We start from the raw sequence: 18,598 nt of genomic DNA on the forward strand, positions 1-18,598 counted from the left end.
TTTTTTTCTTCCATTTTATTTTTTATAATTGCCTGACTGCAAAGTTTATTTTCTAAGAACTAAGTCATCTTGACCAGGGCACATCATCCCAGGAAATATGTCTTCTGATTTTTTACATGAATTACGTTGGATTTGAATCACTCTACACACAAAAGGGTGTGAATGTTTATTAATTCTTTCTTTGGTTGTATTTTATTCCTAAGCACTCTAGAAGATGTATTTAGAATATATAATATTTAAAATAATTTATCAGTCTTGCTTTCTTTCTCTGTCAAAGCATCAAGAGAGACGGTTATAATTTTAGTGAAGGTGTTTCACTCCTTTGAATTACTCAGAAACTGTTTTTGTCAAAACATCTCAATTGTCTCATTTTAATAACAGTAAAATTATTTCCAGCATTTTGGTGGCAAATGTTCTCAATAAAGAGCAGGTCATATACTGTGTCCTTTTTTTTTCAAACTACACAATGCTTACATTATCTTTGAATACATACAGAATATATAATTTTAAAATCTCTGTCTGAGTCTGCACCTTAATATTAAGATGTCTTATCACCCACTGTCACAAGTACAATAATGCATGTGAAATATAAATTATTTTGTGTATGGAAAATACACAAGAAAAGGAATATAATATAAACATATTTTAATTGTATCCTATAATTTGTTTATAATAATAAAAAATCAGATCTAGTAGTTAAGATTAACAGAAGATAATTCTGCTATATACAATTTGGCTTAAAATATGTGTGAGTTTTAATGAACTGACTAAATGTACACACCAAAAAAACCTAGGGTAGAAAATAACTCGGAAATGCCTCACTTAAACAATTTTCCTCAAAAAGAAACATTTAAAAAAAAAAGAAAACCTAGCTAATTAAAGTATTGGAAGGGATTATAATACCACACCATAAGAATATTGCTGTTTCCTAAAATGGGAAGAGACTGTTAGGAACTCCTATAAATTGGCGAGAAGCTAGATTCAAATTTGCACAGTGATCATTGCCTGGAGACCTGAAATTGTACCTCCTGGTGACAACTTTTCTGAAGAAGATTATGCAATATTGCCTTTCCTTTAAATGAAAACAAAGAAACAAACAAAACAACACACTTTAACACAAAAGCAACTGGAGTATGCTTTAGGGAAAAATAGCTTTTTTAAGGAATTAGAGTATTTATTTATGCAGGACAGGTTGGGGCAGAGTGAGGGCTGTGGTGTGGGTCATAAATAACGCTTGTTTTGACATTGCCTGTCTGTGTGTGTGTGACTATGTGTGTGTGTGTACGTACGTATGTATGTGTGTCTGTGTGCATGCATGTGTGTGTGTGTATGCGTGTATGTGATGAGATCGGTACTCTGGCAACAGTCACAGCAGAGTCAGTGCCACGCTGGTCTCTAGTCCCATGATGTGGAAGTAAGTACTCAGTCACCTGCCCTGGTTCTCATGGGCTGAAACAGTCACCTCCTCCCACTCTGATTTTGAGTGTGGGGGGGTGCTGCTTCTCTCTCATATTCAGCAAGAACTTGAATGACCCAGAAATTGTTTTTGCCAAATATCTCAATTGTCTCATTTTAGTAACAGTAAAATGATTTCTAGGGTTTCAGGGGCAAGGGTTTTCAATAGAGGGCAGGTTCTATCCATATCCTTTTCCTGATGAGTTCTGGTGAGTGAGTCTGAGCCAGCACTGCTGGGGGCAGGGGACTAGAAGGCTTCAAGTGCACTATTGAATTTTCTGGTTTTCCTAAGTGGAATGACACAAGAGTCAAGAAAAATCCCTCTGCCTTTGGCCATCCTTCTCCTACTCGTGTATCATTTACTACTTTATTTTTCTAACCTTATTCTTTCTGTAATAGGGAGCCAGAAACATTGGGAAAAAACGAAAGAAGAAAAATCCAAAAGCAAACCCTCTTACAGAAACCTCACTGAGATCCAGAAACTATTCAAGTACTTAAATGTGGAAAAGCCCCTTGTCACCTCACAAAGTAAGTTCAACCTGAAAATGTCATTTTGTAAACTAGTGTAATTTTGTTGAAACACACTAGGCATCAATCTTTCCATGCTTTATTATTACTAAACCAGAAGGAAAAGGAGGTGTAATTAATCAGAAGAAAGTTGATACTTTATTGAGCAAGAAACCCCAATCCTATGATACTAAGAGCATCAGTGGCCACAAAGGAGCTGCTGCCTCTGAGCACCAGGCGTCGCAATTTCAGCATAAGTAGTTTCATGAACCAGCACTTTGAAGAGGAGTCATGGGCTGAAGCTTACTTTCTGAATCCAGTCTTGCGAAAACTTTTTGATCTTCCGTGTTTCACTCTCTCTCGCTATAAATCTAGGATAAAAAAAACCTCTCCTCTGGAGTTTGTCAATAGAATTGGGGAACTGATAAACTTACAGAAAATTGGTAGTTTGATATTTTAAAATCCTGGTGTCTTTCTTTCATTAGACTCAAAAACATCATCCATTTATCCATTCACTCTTGATCCACTTTTTTTAGAATTATAGGGAAACAAGCGTGTTCTCATATTTAATACGTACATAGAAATGTTTCTGGTGACTGGGCTGTTGGACAATACCCAAGAATCAGCCACAGGAGATCACCCCTCTCCACTCACATGTACAGCATGCAATAAACAAATACATAATACAATGTACATGATCTTTTAAAAATAATATGTATATTTTGAATGTAAAATTAGCTGTCGAAACTTTGGGAAATAGAGAAAAACTTAAAGAACCACCCACAGATAACTTTTGGTAACATTTTCCTTCTGGGTATATGTGAGCACATGTATGTTACACATGATTTGTATAGAAAGCATGATTTCTTACACAATTAGAATCATGCTTTTTAAAAATTAATTTATTTTGTTACAGATGTTTCTCCTTTTTTTCCCATTGAAATGGGAAAAATGCCATTGATCCCCTCGTCCCCATCCCCCCACCCTGTCCCCAGCCTTGTTGTCCATGTCCATCGGTTATGCGTACATGCATATAAGTTCTGTGGTTTATCTCCTCCCTCCCCCAAACCCCTTCTTCTGAGGATTGTCGGTCTGTACCCTACTTCCATGTCTCTGGGTCTACCCTGTTCCTCAGGCTGTTATGTTCATTATATTCCACAAATAAGTGAGATCATGTGATACTTGTCTTTCTCTGCTTGGCTTGTTTTGCTTAGGATAATACTCTCTAGGTCCCTCCATGTCATTTCAAAGGGTAAGAGATCTTTCTTTCTTTTTTTTCTTTTTATCCTCACCCAAGGACATTTTTTGTTCAGATAGAGTGGGAGGGAGAGAGAGGAAGAGAGAGAAACATCGATGTGAAAGGGACATATCGAGTGGTTGCCACCTGCATGACCCATCCAGGGCCAGGGACAAACTGCAACTTAGGTACATGCCCTTAGCGGGAACCAAACCTGGGTCTCTCAGGACTGTAGGCGGATGCTCTAACCGCTGAGCCAAACTGGCCAGGGCGAGATCTTTCTTTCTTACAGCTGCATAGTACTCCATTGTGTATATACACCACAACTTTTTTATCCCTAAAATTATGCTTTTAACATGAAACATATTGAATCATAAAAAATTTTGCCAGCCTTTATATTTTTAAAGCATGTTTAATGATTCCAGTCTATGTTTAGTAATCTTTAAAGCTTTCAAGTAGCTATGAATCCAAATGTATTAAAATGTAAGTGCTGATTCTATTTTAAAATGTAAAACATTAAATAATTGCATGAGTTAGATTCATTTCAGCTCATCCATTCCTTTAAAAACAACTCAGCAAAGAAAACATGCTTATTTTGACAAAACATCCATAAGACAAAGCTAAATATTAAAATATTACATGAGAAATTAGGTTCGTGGGGATGTTGAAAAGTAATCTGAAAAATTTGGCTACTGAGTACATTTTGCAAAACCAAATTCTATTTTTCCATAGATATCATTTTTAAAAGATAACTCATTTAAAAAAATGTTGGCCCTGAGAAATTGTGAATGTCACATTTAGGAATATAAACGCTTTAAAATTACTTCTGAAGGAGGAGGCATTATGATTTTAATAAACTGCCAGTAGACAATATACTGCTAACACACACCAACGAAACAAAGGAAAAACTGTGCGCCACTGGTTCCACATTGACCTGAGGATGTGCCTCCTGTATACCACGAGGCCTTTAAATCTAGACTACTTCCCTTGTAAATCAAGAAAAATTAAGTAGCACCTCCTTTCTGAAGCCCGGGAATGAAGTTCCGGTACAACAAAGCCAGTCTCGGCCACACCTGAATGGGGTTTTCCTCTTTGCAGCTCTCGCCACTTAGAATGAAAGGCATCCGTGTAACACAAAAGCTTAGTCCTCTGGTCAAAGGCCACAGCTACTGAAACTTACATTCTGGCAAATAAAATTAAATCACTTCTTAAAAAATTTGAAGTTTTTCCATGTTAAACTCAAAGTCATTTGTTTGTATCTGTACATACAGTTTCAATAGATTTTTGACAATGCTGACCATAGTTACTAGTCATCAAGCCTACATGTTTACCCCCATTTCAATAGAAATACTTTTGTACTTATATTAGCACAGAAAGGAGAAACCAAATTATAAGCCTTTCCTCAATTTTAACAAATAAGCTGATACCCTATTCTACAAAAACAGATGAATGAGGCCATCCCGGTTCTTAACTTTATAAGGAGACAGTGTATCTTCTGTGCCTTAACCTTTCTTTGCCCTGCAACCACAATTTCCTAATTATAGTTGATTGGTAGTTTATCCTAAAACCTCTTTCACTGATGCCCAGCAAAGTAACTTAATGCCTTCTTGGCTTCAATACTGGAGCCATTGTAATGTGTTACCATTACTTTTTATTTCTTAGAACAGACTTTTACATAATTATTTTTTAAAAATCAGAGTATAAGACCAAACAATTATAAATAATAATGGTAATAACTGCAGACAATTATAATTATTATGGAATCTTAATGATAACATTTATCGAATAATTATTATGTGCCAGGCACTGTGCAAAGCGCTTTGCACTGATCATCTCCTATTAATTCTTTTTGTAGATGAAGAAAAGGAGGCCAGAGAAAGACAAAATATCTTTCATCTGCTCATGAAATGATGGAGCCAGGATTCAAATTTAGGCAGCATGATTTTCAGAGGCTTTGTACTTAAACACTTGGCCATTCTGCAGCTGGAATGCACTGATCAGTGCCAGAAGCACACCGCAAACAATGCACAATCGTAACACATTTTCCATTTAATGTAGGTGATACATATGCTAAACACAGCAAATAGTAGAGTTACATATAAATGCAAAAGAAAGAATGTCAAAACATCAATGACTTACAAACAAAAACACCAAAAAACAACAACCAAGCTCTGCCTGCCTACTAATTTTCATGTCTTATAACCCTAAAAATAATAAATAAAATGAAATAATTTTGGTTTCCCATTTAGGTGATAGCTCTGGCGGATAGTCAAATGCCATATGCCCATATTCAGAATGTAGCAAGACTGTATGCATGTCAAATGTAACAAAGGCCTCTGAAGATGCTATTCATGTACATATATATTTATATTGAAGTATCTATAAGTAAATGTATGTATGTATATATCGTGTACACATGTATATATGTATATAATCTTATGGAAATTGTATATGTGTATAATTTTATGGAAATTCTGTGAGCTCTCTTTTCTTTGACATAAGCATTTTGTTTTTCTGCTTCTCTATTTTAAATGAGGGGGGGAGGCTACCACGGGGGAAAACACCTCCACCATCCTTATTGGCAGAAAGAGTATTTACTATATTATTTTGCCTATACTGTTCAATGGAAAAACTCTTTAAAGATCATCTGCTTTACATACATATATTTTAAGATATATTTTGTTTGATTAAAAGCACCATGTATGGAGACAGGTTTAATTGTAACAAATGTATCACTTGGGTGTGAGGGCAGGAGTGTATGGGGAACTTCAGAACCTTTCTTGTGATTTTGCTATGAATCTAAAACTGCTCTAAAAAGTAAAGTCTTATAAAATTTAAAAACAAAAAAAATCATAATTTGAGAAATAGATATGACCTTAGAAATTATTTAGTCTTCTGATATTTAAATAATTTGCTCACTTCTTATTAACATTTTGAGAATTAAAGACCAGCCTGATATTGGTAACAGAAATCCCCAAAACAAGACCCCTCGATTTTGGCCCACGTGTGCTCATATCACATATACTGATTATAAAGCAAATGGAACTGGAGTTAATGCAACATGAGCAAAAAATTCTCTGTGGTCTAAAGTGTAATCTGTTCTTTATGTGTCATAAAACAAAAATGTTGGCTTTATTAGAGGAAGTTCCTGATGCCAATCAATGACCTCAAGTGTGCCAGTTATGGGATGGCACAAAAGACAATTTGTTTTCAAAACTATGTATCAAAATATTTTCCAGTTTTGATAAGTTAGAAACTATTTTGCACATGTGTGTAGACACACCCACCAAAGCACATTGAGTTAGTTTATTTAATAAAAGCCAATACAATAGACTTCCAGAAGGGTTGATGCCAGACTATTGTCACAGAGCTTTGAGTGCTGACTTCACGGAGGGGAAGGAGGGGAAGAGGTGAGGACCCAGCCAGCTTGCACCGCTCTTACTGTGCTCCAGGAACAGGTTCTTCTTGCACAGGTTACCTTATTTGACAGGCCCCTTCTTGGTGTCAGTGGCCCTGTCCTCTTGGTTTTTCTCCAGGATGGATTCCTGAAGAAAGATTTTTGGGTGGCTAGTTCAACAATATTTTTAAAGATCTTCATGTGTTAAAATGATCTGGAAAATTAAAAGGAAGTGCATGCGCCCTGGCCGGTTTGGCTCAGCGGTTGGAGCGTCGGCCTGCGGACCAGAGAGTCCTGTGTTTGGTGTCCGCTAGGGGCACGTACCAAAAAAATAAATAAAAATAAAATAAAATAAAAGGAAATGCATGCTGCCCTGGCCGGTTTGGCTCAGTGGTTAGAGTGTTGACCTGAGGACCAAAAAGTCATGGGTTCGATTCTGGTTTTGTTTCGGTCCCTGGCCCTGATTGGGGTCATGTGGGAGGCAACCAGTCGATGTGTCTCTCTCACATAGATGTTTCTCTCTCTTGCTCTCTCCCTCCCACTCTATCTGCATGCCTACTATGACCAGACACTGAGCTCTACTGATACATGGTGTTTAATTCTGATGGCTCTGCATTAAATGGGTGCTTATATTCCTGATAACTAAAGTCTCCTTGGTGGTCATGCCCTTGGCAAGTAGCAGAGTTCAGTGATTTCCAAATGCTAAGCTGAGACCAGGTGCTCGCCCAACAGAATGTTCATTGGTCTGTGCCAAAGGGAGAATGAGCAGGGACCACAGAGTGAGGTTTTAAAAGAGTTAAATTCCTTTGGAAAACTCTCTTTGATTCTGAGAATATACCTTTGTTTGTGTTAAAGTGAAATGCCTTTTAAAAAATTGTGTATATTGATGGAAATTTTCTTGTTCAAGTCCTTTTTCTGGTGAAGTGAGCAGTTAGTAACCTTAGGTCAGTCTCCCAGGTGGTTTTAGCAGACTCACTGAGTCATAAAACCCCAAGGCACGGAAATGTGCAATGTAGCTGGATTTAAACCCAGGCTTTAAAATACTGCTTAGTTTCCACCACACCATGCCACTTTCTGTGTACTCAAATGGATTCAGCTATTTTGCAGCCACAGAAAAATACATATTCTGGACTCTAAAATAGCACTGTCCGACAAGAATTGTTGCAGTGATGGAAGTAGTCTCTGTGTTGCCAATGCATTATCCGCTAGCCACATGTAGCCACTTAGCACTTGAAATGTGGCTGGTGCAACTGAGGAACTGGTTTTTATTTTTATTTAACATTAATTCATTTGAATTAAGGAGCCATATGTGACTAATGGCTATCATGTTGACCAGTACAGCTCCTGAGCAATCATTACAAAACTTGTTATATGTCTTCCAAGAAAAGACAATGTCTGTATAACTGGAAAAAAAAGCACCTTCTCAAAGCTTGTGAGTGAAAGATCATTGATACTAAATTAATATAACAAACTCCTGACTGGCAAAAACCCCAAATCAAAAGGTTTGCTCAGATGCCCATCAAGAAACTCCATTCTTTAGAGTAAAAAAGAGATTTTAGTTTAATTGCTTTACTTATTTATTATATTCTCATCCAGAGGCCACTGTACCTCCCAGCAAATACCCCTGGAATGCTCTAACAGAAGCCATTGGTCAAAACCAGTATGTTCAGGGCCAAGGTACCTGGATCCAAATATCCAAAGTCATGGTGTGTGTGTGACATACATTTTAGAGCAGAATTTTGTAGTTTCTAAAAGGGAGCTGATATTTTCTCTAGTTTTCTTATATGGTTGTTTTGAAGATAAATTATTAAAACTTCATGGAAGAATTGGACATCAACCGTAAAGATTAGAGAGATGCCAAGCAATTTTAAGAACATGTTCCTATATATTCTTGAGTATGTACTTGTCGCAGAAACTAAAGGTATGCACTTCATTCCCCAAAGCATCTATGAAGCTAAGCACGAAGGAGGAAACATGGTGAACCCTGTAAATATCCTGAATTTGAACTGATGACTCCTCGGTCTGTTCATGACCCCTGGGGCCACGTTCAAAGTGCTCCTGTGTTTGGAGAGCTGGATTATGGATAAGCTGTCTGTCTGGGAAACATCAGGTTCCTTGATAAATAGGGCAAGCTGGACCACATTTAAACAAATGCAAAACAAACAAACAAAAACACTAAAAAAATACTGAGAAATATTACCTACTTTCTATAATACATAGAATAAATAACTGGAAACTTGATGTATTCAAGATAAAGAATGTACATAAAAAGAAAAAAGAAAAAGAAAAAGAGTGCAGTCAACACATGAAATTAACTCCATTATTTAATGTAAGAGTTCTTTTTACCAACTGCCTTCTTTTTAGCTTCTGCAAAAATATATTCATAATTGAAAATTATGATTAGATAAAAGTTTTATTTTAATGCACTTAAAAAAAAATCACCCAAGGGACCTTTAGATAACACACAAATCAGCATGCTTGCTTTCTGATTTTTCTGGAAAAAACAAAACAAAACAAAACAACCCCAAAACTAAAACAAACAATCAAATGAAAAAATAACCAGCCAAAGAAACAAAACTGGCCATGGAAATAACACACTTAATTTGAGTTCCCTAAGTCCCAAAGGGGAAATGGATATTGAGACAGGAAAACACGAGCTCTGCATGCAGACTCGTTCTCTCTGGAAGAGAAACAATGGTCTTGGGATCATTCATAACATTTACTAGGAGACACAGTCATTCACTGAATTGCTTCAATGATTTCCTGCCACAGTGCAGCCTCCCACATTCGCAGAGGTGCAAGCAGCTGTTCTCTCTCTTTCTGCTTTTAACTTGTCGGCTTTCAGTGAGAGGAAGGCAGGAACTAATGCCTTACACATGTTTAGACATACCTGTAGTCGTCAGTGACAGCACGTTTTCTTTTCAACCTAGGTTGAGAAAAACCCTCAAGTCTCAAAACCATTAAGGGAAGCTGATACAAAGCTTGAGAGAAACTGCAGTAAGCAGATGAAATAATTGCAGATGTTTCTCCAGCAAATCTGATCAGAGCCTCAAAGCCCACTGTTTGCTATTCCTGACTTGGTGTTTCCTGAAGGCTTTCTTTGGCTATATTTGTGAAGCACATCTTTATGTTTAATATTGCAGGGATGCAATGAGGAAGATACACAAATACTCCATAGCATATCCTATCTCAAGAAACACATCGCATAACTGTTCCTCCAGTGGTGTGATTACTTTTCCTTATATGGTTTAGGAAGCAATACAGAAAACATTAAGAACAATTCACTAAGGATCTCACACTGACAAGCAAAATAAATATTTAAAGTGATTGATGTGTAAGTGAAAATAGGGATTTATATAGAAATCTCAATATTGACTGGGTAAGCCTCCTCTATCTAGAATTTTGAAAATAAATAAATGAAGACAGAAATGCACAATCCAAACAACATTTTTATCTTGTTTTTGTGGATCTATACTGTCTCAAACAATACCCTGGCATAAAGTAAGTGTTATATATAATTGCTACATGAGTAAAAAAATGATATTCTCATTTAAAAATGCAGCCAAGTAATATACCCATCAGTTGGGAAACATTTAACAAACTATGACAATCTTTTGAGTAGAAGCTGCCAGGAACTTCTCTTCTGCTTTACATAAGATTTTTAGGTGCTGAGTTTAGCCTAGTGTTGTAGACTTATATATATCTTCCAAGGGTCGGTCGCATATTTTCTTTATTACTTCTCTGACCACTTTGAGCTTTTATCTTGTTGTATTCGTAAGATACAAATGGAAACCAAATGTTCATAGTGCCATCAATTTGGTCAAATGAATTTGCATCAGGTACTTCTGCTTCTCAAAACTTTCTGAAATGCTGTGAAGCACTTCGTTTACATTGGGATTACCAAAATAATGTTCTAGAAACGATCAACATGTTTGGGCGTTTCTTAAAAAGGTTACATTCTCAGGACCTTGGATCTCTCATCTGTAAAGTGACATAAAGATTGTCCCTCTCCATGGGACTGTGAAAAGTATCAAATGGGAGAGCAGATGTGAAAATACTTGGAAAGTGAAGGCTGACACATGCATGTAATGGATCTGACTGTTATTACCGCCATCCTGCACCTTATTTTCTCCTTGCACCTCAGCTATGTACCTAGTATCTATTCATACATAACGAGGTGATGACATCCTGTCCAGTAGGGAGTGATTATTTTTTTTCCTCAATAAATGAAATTGTTAAATTTCAACTTAAAGAGCATTTAAAGCAGCGGTTCTCAACCTGTGGGTCGTGACCCCTTTGGGGGGTCGAACGACCCTTTCACAGGGGTTGCCTAAGACATAACGGTAGCACAATTACAGTTATGAAGTAGCAATAAAAATAATCTTTTGGTTGGGGGTCACCACAACATGAGGAACTGTATTAAAGGGTTGTGACATTAGGAAGGTTGAGAACCACTGATTTAAAGGTTTTTCAAAATATTTCATTCAAATACATAATCACGAACCTTCATTGGCACTGTTTGCATCTGAAATTTCTAAGGGGTTTTCTCAATAGGTTTTTCTCAAGCTTAACTAGAACAATACATATAAAACCACCAAAAGCAATTAAAATATGTTAATGCCATTCTCTATAAAGTACAGTTGAATTATAGACATTCAACAATCTTCCTAGCATTACCATGAACTAGGTAAGAAAAAAAAATGGAGATTTACATATGGTCACATGTGAAGTCAAATGTGTATAAGATATATATAGTGTCAGATTAAAGCCCAAAATAGTAATTATTTACTCTATTCACCTTCCTTCTCAGAGAAACTTCATCTCCATGGTAGAAAATGCTTTTCCATGGGTCAGTGTCACAGAAAAACCCTATTGTTCCAATGCAAATATCTAGGGCAAACAGGAAAGCTGAACATGTCAAGACATTATTTTTCAACAATATATAAAATTGTATTATGGTCTGATTAAACATGTCATTCTTATGTGAGTTCAATCAGATAAAGAAAACTAAATAGGCACAAAGCTTTTCTTTGCTTTGGAAAAAAAAGCATTATTTAAATATGAGATATCATAGGTTTTTTTTCCCATAAAATGCATGCATATATTTAATATTTACTAACTTGGGTATAGGGTATAAAAGAAACAATCTACACAGTGGTATCTAAAATTCAATTTGCTACAACTTTAAAAACAGAACACATGACCACATCAAATAGACCACTAACTCACCAAGACTCTGTCTCTGGCCTCTGTCTAAAGCTAAGATGTCCCCCCACCCTTTATTTTATTTTATTATTATTTTTTATTATTATATTTTTATCCTCACCCGAGGACATTTTTTTTTTTTCCATTTTTTGTTCAGATAGAGTGGGAGGGAGAGAGAAAGAGAGAAACTTCGACGTGAAAGGGACACGTTGAGTGGCTGCCACCCTCACGACCCAACCGGGCCGGGGACAAACTGCAACCGAGGTACATGCCCTTAGCAGGAACTGAACCCGGGTCTCTCTGGACTGCAGGTTGACACTCTAACCGCTGAGCCAAACCGGCAAGGTCAGATGTTTCCCCTTTGATGAAGCTGGAGGAGATAACTTTCAACCTGGTCCTTCATCCATTCAACATATTCATTATCTATGGGGCTGTCCTGCATCGTTCTCCTCACCCCGATTCTGTTCTCTTTCTGGGTCTGCAGAAGGACTTCTTTAAGCCTTTTCTCTTGTTCTCAAGCTTCCCCATGCCTCTTTCCTTTACTTGTTGAAGGCAGTACTTTTTATTTCAATAAAAACATATGGATCACTAGCCATGCATTTTCTAAATATCTTCCCTTTACCTCCAAATTTATATTTCCCTTTTTCACTTGTGTCGTTCTTCTTTGTCCTTCCTAAATAATACTGTCTCTACTACTTTCCCAAGATTAGTCTTTTTACTTGAGCTCATGATAATACCTTTGTCAGTAGCTACAGCTCCATATTTAACACCCTCCTTCCCTCAGTTCAATGTTTCTGAAGTCAAAGAAATTTTTCCTTTGAATCCAATTCTCCCTCAAGCAGCTTTAGTTTTTCCTCCTCCTGTAACTTATCAGCCTTTTAAAGGGGCACCTGTACTTGCTGGTATCTCCACTGTCAATTCAATCCTGAACCCACTGGGCTTCAAATTCATTACTTCACTAAGACACTTCGCTCAGTTGTCACTCACACCCAGTCATTACAGAAGGTAATTGGATTTTCCAATTTCTCCTCTTCCTCTGGATTGTGTTTCAGCTCTCTGACCTTGTCCTCTAACCGTTGCCTGGTTTTCCCTGGAGTCCTCTCCTTCTCACATAAAAGCCAAAATCATTACCCATTATCTGCCATTACGTTGTCTACTCTCTATCCTGTGTGCATCATGTCAACATCACCATTAGTTTACTCCTTCAGGGGCAAAACTTCAGCATTTCCTTTGATTCTCCTTCTCCACTGCCTGTGCCCCAACGCGCGCACACACACACACACACACACACACACACACTCCACTCTATAAACCTCTTGCCTCTTGCATCCAGACCAGCCTCTTCATCCCTTCCCCACTCCCTTGACCTGGGCCTCCATCATATTTAAACTTCTTTGTTTCTGAGAATATCAGCATGATCCACCTCCATGCAGTAACTTTACTATGTAATCACTCAACAACAGAGTCATCAGAGTGCAATAAAAATAAGAGTGTGACCTGCCAAATCCCAGCTCCAGATCTCTGTGGCACTTAGGTCCCATATGCTGTCTAAGAGCTTCTCTGCTGCCACCTTTCCCTACACACCAACCAGACTGCCGTTCTTCACGGACCATGCTTTGCCTTGCCTCACACTATGCCCACCTTGCTCCTCTCGCCTGGCTTTCCCTGGATGGCAAACTCCCACTCCTCTCTGCCTCCGTCTTGTCAGCGCCTCACTGACGGTGTCACCGGCTCATTATACAAGTCAGAAGTGCAAGCCCGCCCCGTCTGCATACTGGGAACTTTGAAGACACTGTAGTTGCTCAAAAAGTGTTTTAATTACGTGTAAATGAATAAGTAAATGTCTTAAATTTCAAACCCAAGAAAGTGGGATAAAAATAACATAGAAACAGAGCCATTGGAAACAGCCATTGTTTTGGGATGAAGAAAGGTGGATGTCATTAATACAAGGAACTGATAGATACAGGGGGAAACAAAAGTAGGTTTACAGTTGTGACTACACAAAACACAGAGTTTATTCTTGTATTATTATTTATTAATGACTGTATTATTTTCCATATGAGCAACTGTAATCTGTATGTACAATTAATGAGTGTGAGGTAACAGTTGAACAAAGGAGTGTACATTTCCAGGATGCAATTCAGCGTTAGAGATCTGAAGCTCACTCACTAATGATGAACATGTACTATGTGGTGATTGTGAGGCACGGCCGAATAAGAAAGTGCAGATCCATAGGAAGTGTTTAAGTGCTACAGACCTGGAGTTCAGCCTCAGTGCTACAGACCTGAGGCTGCAGGGCCGGCGATACTGAGCAGTAAGTTATCTGATGAAAGCTGCTAGTTGGATACATACACAAAAGAGTCCCCCAAAGAAGAGCCCAAGGGGTTAGGGGCTATACTTTGGGGAAATACAGTATGTTAAGGGGTGATAAGGAGAACTGGTGAAGAAGAGAGCTGTGAGCAGGAGGGAACAGAGAATACAACAATGATCAAAGCCAGGAGATAAAAACCACCTTGCATTTCCTCTACTAACTGGCAACATGCCTTCCACTTTATGGAAGTGGAATCTATTTATTTCAAGTCTTGAATTAATGGGTTTTCAGAGCAATATGAATGGGAGACCGATTTCAGAATATTCAGGCAGCACAACATGCTGAGGAGATGTAGAGAACAGATGTAAATACGTAGACCTTTGGGGTGGGGCAGAAGAGTATAGAGATATAACTTACTGAAGAAGTTTCAATGCTAAAAAAGCAGAAGGAAAAAAAGCATGCACATATATATATATTTTATCCTCACCCAAGAACATTTTTTGATATTTTGTTCAGATAGAGTGGGAGGGAAAGAGAGAGAAATAGCGACATGAAAGGGACACATGAGTGGTTGCCACCCACACGACCCAACCAGGTCCGGGGACAAACTGCAACTGAGGTACGTGCCCTTAGCGGGAATCGAACCCGGGTCTCTCCAGACCACAGGCCAACGCTCCAACTGCTGAGCCAACCCGGCCAGGGCAAAAAAAGCATATTTTTCAAAAGATAGTGTAGAGTTGTGCATTATCAATGTAGACAGTGAGATGCTTCCCCCTGTAGTCTACAAGGACACAAATTAGGGTTTACATACCGTCTATTCCACTAACCATGTGATCTGTCTGAGCTCTCTTATTCCATAGATGATTTGTTATTTGAAATCAAGAACATTGTTTTGTGATTTTCTTATATCTCCTGAAGTGCTTCAGACAGGGACAGTGACACAATAAGAGTTTAATAATTCAGTATGTGAGTCAAAATGGTTGCAGTATAGTCACTCATTCCTAGGGAGACTACAGCATTAATTGTATTATCATTTTACAAGTGTTAATAAAATGGCAACCAAGAGCTATATGTTGGGAAAATGGAAAAAGTACAATTTCATTTCTGGAACCCTATTCGAACCTATTGGAATACCTTCGTCATATCAGGATGCCAAGAATAACCCCAGACCCTCAGAGGCCTCATATAAGTAAATTCCTGTAGGATTAACTGCAACCTGTCCTGAGCTTTTGAGATGGCATCATGAGAAAATGGTGAGTGTTACTGGACAAATGTCTAGATGCAGAGGAGGGAAGTGGGGGCCGACTCTACATACAGAAATAAGAATGACTACAGATGACAGTGTAAGCATTGAGTGAGACTAAGGTCCCATTTAGAAGCCTCCACAACTTAGAAAGCTAAAGAACACAACAGTAGACACAGGATTGGATTGTGCTGAGAAAATGAGCTAATAATAGGCTCTGATCTTTGAACCTGCTTATCAGTTTTAATTATTTTCTAAGCTGTGCCATCTCTTAAATGATACTCAAGTCGGCCTAATGTTTTCTGTGCTTGCATCCAGCGATCCATATTCCAAAAATGGTTTAATTTAGGCAAAACCCCATAAAGACCTCTCAAATGATCTGGCAAACTAGTGCTAATATCTGGATGATACATCAATGGAGTTATATTCAAAATGCTATGCATTTTAATATAGTCCTTTTCAGACTAAGTTTAAAGCTTTTTAAAATATTAGAAAATATGCATGTGGCTGGGTAGTTAAAACTCAGGTCCAGCATGAATAGAAGCTAATGTTTTAGGTGTAAATGTTTCCATTAAAATGTTTAATTCTCACTTTTCCCAGACACTGTATCTGTGGGAAAGTAAATGTTTCTTATCAAGAGTGACAATAGATGAGTGGATAAAAAAGCTGTGGTACATTTACACAGTGGAATACTATGCAGCTGTAAGAAAGAAAACTCTTTTACCCTTTGAGACGACATGAAGGGACCTGGAGAGTATTATGCTAAGTGAAATAAGCCAGTAGGAGAAAGACAAGTACCACATGATCTCACTTATTTGTGGAACATAATGAACACAATAAGCTGACGAACAAAACAGCTCCAGAGACATAGAAGTAGGAGATAGACTGACAAATGTCAGAGAGAAGGGGTATGGGGGGAGCGGAGATAAACCAAAGAACTGATATACATATGTGCACAACCAATGGACACAGACAACAGTGTGGTGAAGGCAGGGGTGGGGGTGGGAGTGGGGAGGAGGGTGTTAATGGGGGAAAAAGAAGAAACATCTGTAATACTTTTAACAATAAAGATAAATTTTAAAAAAGTGACAGTGTGCTCAAGGTAAATCTACCATTTATCTTCAGATTGTATAATTTTCCTCACCACTCTTTCTAAATTCTAGATTGATCGTTTTATTACATCATCAACTCCAGAAATAAACTAACTTATTTTCTACAGAAGCTCCCTCTTCGCTTTGCTCACCCTTATACTTACATATCACTGGCGATGGAGGAGTTCCGGGACATAGACTTTGGAGAGAGGTCATAATCGCTGTCGGATCGATATAGAAATGACTCCCGACGTTGACTGTGGACAAAGTTTGCTTGGAGAATTAGCCCAGATCCTGGGCTGGTCATGGGATCCAAGGGACTCCGTCCCGCAGATGTGCCATTGTCCACATCAAAACTGTAAACAAGGAGAAGAAATGACATTGCTATGAATAATTGCATGTTGGTATTTTAGTAGAGGAAGATTTCAGGTTAGGAATTGACAGTGGGATAATTTATGGCTGATTCCTGCTGGTAAAAAACAATAATACCGAAATATACAAAAGTAAAAAACAAACAAACACAAATTGATTCCATACTCTTGTCTTTCTAAGCTTTGGAATATTTGATACTTTTGTTAACCAATCAGATACAAGACATGGGTCTCTCTAAACTCAACTTTAGTTAGTTAAAAGGAACCATTCTGAAAAGAGCAATTCTATGTACAGAATTCCTTTCAGGAAAAGAACAAATACATAGTAACTGGCAAAATATTTGGGTTCAATTCAACAAGTGCTCATTATATGCCTAATGGCATTGCTTCCCCAAACCTGGGCTGGCTTCTCTCCCTTTTACCTATACCTATCCAATCACTAATTTCTATTATAGCCACTTCCCTCCATCCCTACTGCCAATATATTAAGTCCAGGGTTTCATCAACTCTCACCTACATTATTATAACAGCCTTAAAATTAGTCTCTTGAATCCATTTTTCCACCCTGTACCAAGAATGATTCTTCTTAAACTATAAACCTGGTGGCCCTTCACCAGTTTAAAACCTTTCAGTAGCTCACTATTGTTCTCAGGAAAAAGTCCAAATTTCTTGGCTAGACAGTCTTAATAATCGATTCTCAATTACAATTGACCATTTTTCCCAGCGTCAACATTGTAACCCTGTTCCATCGGGCATTTCAGATCCACTCATATTGAACCACCAGCTCAGGCTATCACTCTCTAACCTTCGGTTCCCTGCCCAGTTGTATTCATCCGTGAGATGCCCTTCTCTGTGCCCCCAAGGCATTTTCCCACCCCTTATCTGTAGCATTTTCCAGGAATAGACATTCTTACTTCTTGGTCTCCATTTCTCGACCGTGAGCTCTCTGAGAATAGAGAATGAGTGTTCTTGGCACTTCAGAAACTGTTAGTAAGTGGTTTGAATGAATGCCTGAATGAATGAAAGGCATTGTGCTTGGCCATACAGACTTCACAGTTGAGGGAAAAAAGAACCACACACGCACAGTTTTTAACATCTAGATAAACTTTCCACAAAGAGCTTTTCTAGTCAAACATCAACCAACATTAAAATAAAGTCACCACACATGTGTCCTTACAAGAGGAGGGTGATAGCTTGGATATGTGGTTAAAGATTGTTGAATGAATAAATAAACAAATGAATTCAAGTTTAGTTGTTACTAACATTTTCAGCAGTAGAAACTTTACTTAAACTATCAACCAGCTAATTTGAAAACATTTTCTTATTTTCTCCCTTGGAATTGTTAATAAATAGTGTTATGACCCAAAGAATAGAAGCCAAAGTAGAAGAAAAAGTAGGGGCTGGATGTTTCATAGATCATCTATGAATCTGTGACTAAATAAGAATATTGACTCTAAATGAATCCATCTATTTTAGAAAAAGAAGAAAAAACTCATGATGCATTTGATGTCTTTCAATTTAACATTTTCTCAGAATTGTGTCACTTTATAAATGCATTTATTTGGTCCTTGAAGGACAATGAGAGATTATCTAGTTGAACAGACTCACTTTATAGAAAAGAATATCGGCTCCCAGGAAAGGTAACTGACCAAAGTTACTGAGCTAACTGGATTCAATCATCTACTTTTCCGAAGTTCTTCCAGCTCTAATGTATAATTATGTAAACCACAAAATGTGTGTTAATAACTGTGACACCCAAACCGGGGACATTTGCTTCACTG

General features: G+C 37.8%; 1 protein-coding gene across 5 annotated transcripts in view; it reads right to left on the bottom strand.

The window, feature by feature from the left end:
- PDE4D (phosphodiesterase 4D) overlaps positions 1-18,598 on the bottom strand; it is an 849,054-nt gene that overhangs the window by 187,528 nt on the left and 642,928 nt on the right. For 4 of the 5 annotated variants that reach the window (XM_036278944.1, XM_036278943.1, XM_036278945.1 and 1 more), the window contains exon 2: positions 16,611-16,802. In XM_036278944.1, coding sequence (XP_036134837.1) covers positions 16,611-16,802 — 192 coding nt within the window. Of the gene's footprint in view, positions 1-11,394; positions 11,489-16,610; positions 16,803-18,598 lie in introns of those variants that run through there. The other variant, XM_036278948.1, reaches the window with a different exon arrangement.

This window comes from Molossus molossus, unplaced genomic scaffold (genome assembly GCF_014108415.1).
Source record: "Molossus molossus isolate mMolMol1 unplaced genomic scaffold, mMolMol1.p scaffold_m16_p_3, whole genome shotgun sequence".
Taxonomy (NCBI): domain Eukaryota; kingdom Metazoa; phylum Chordata; class Mammalia; order Chiroptera; family Molossidae; genus Molossus; species Molossus molossus.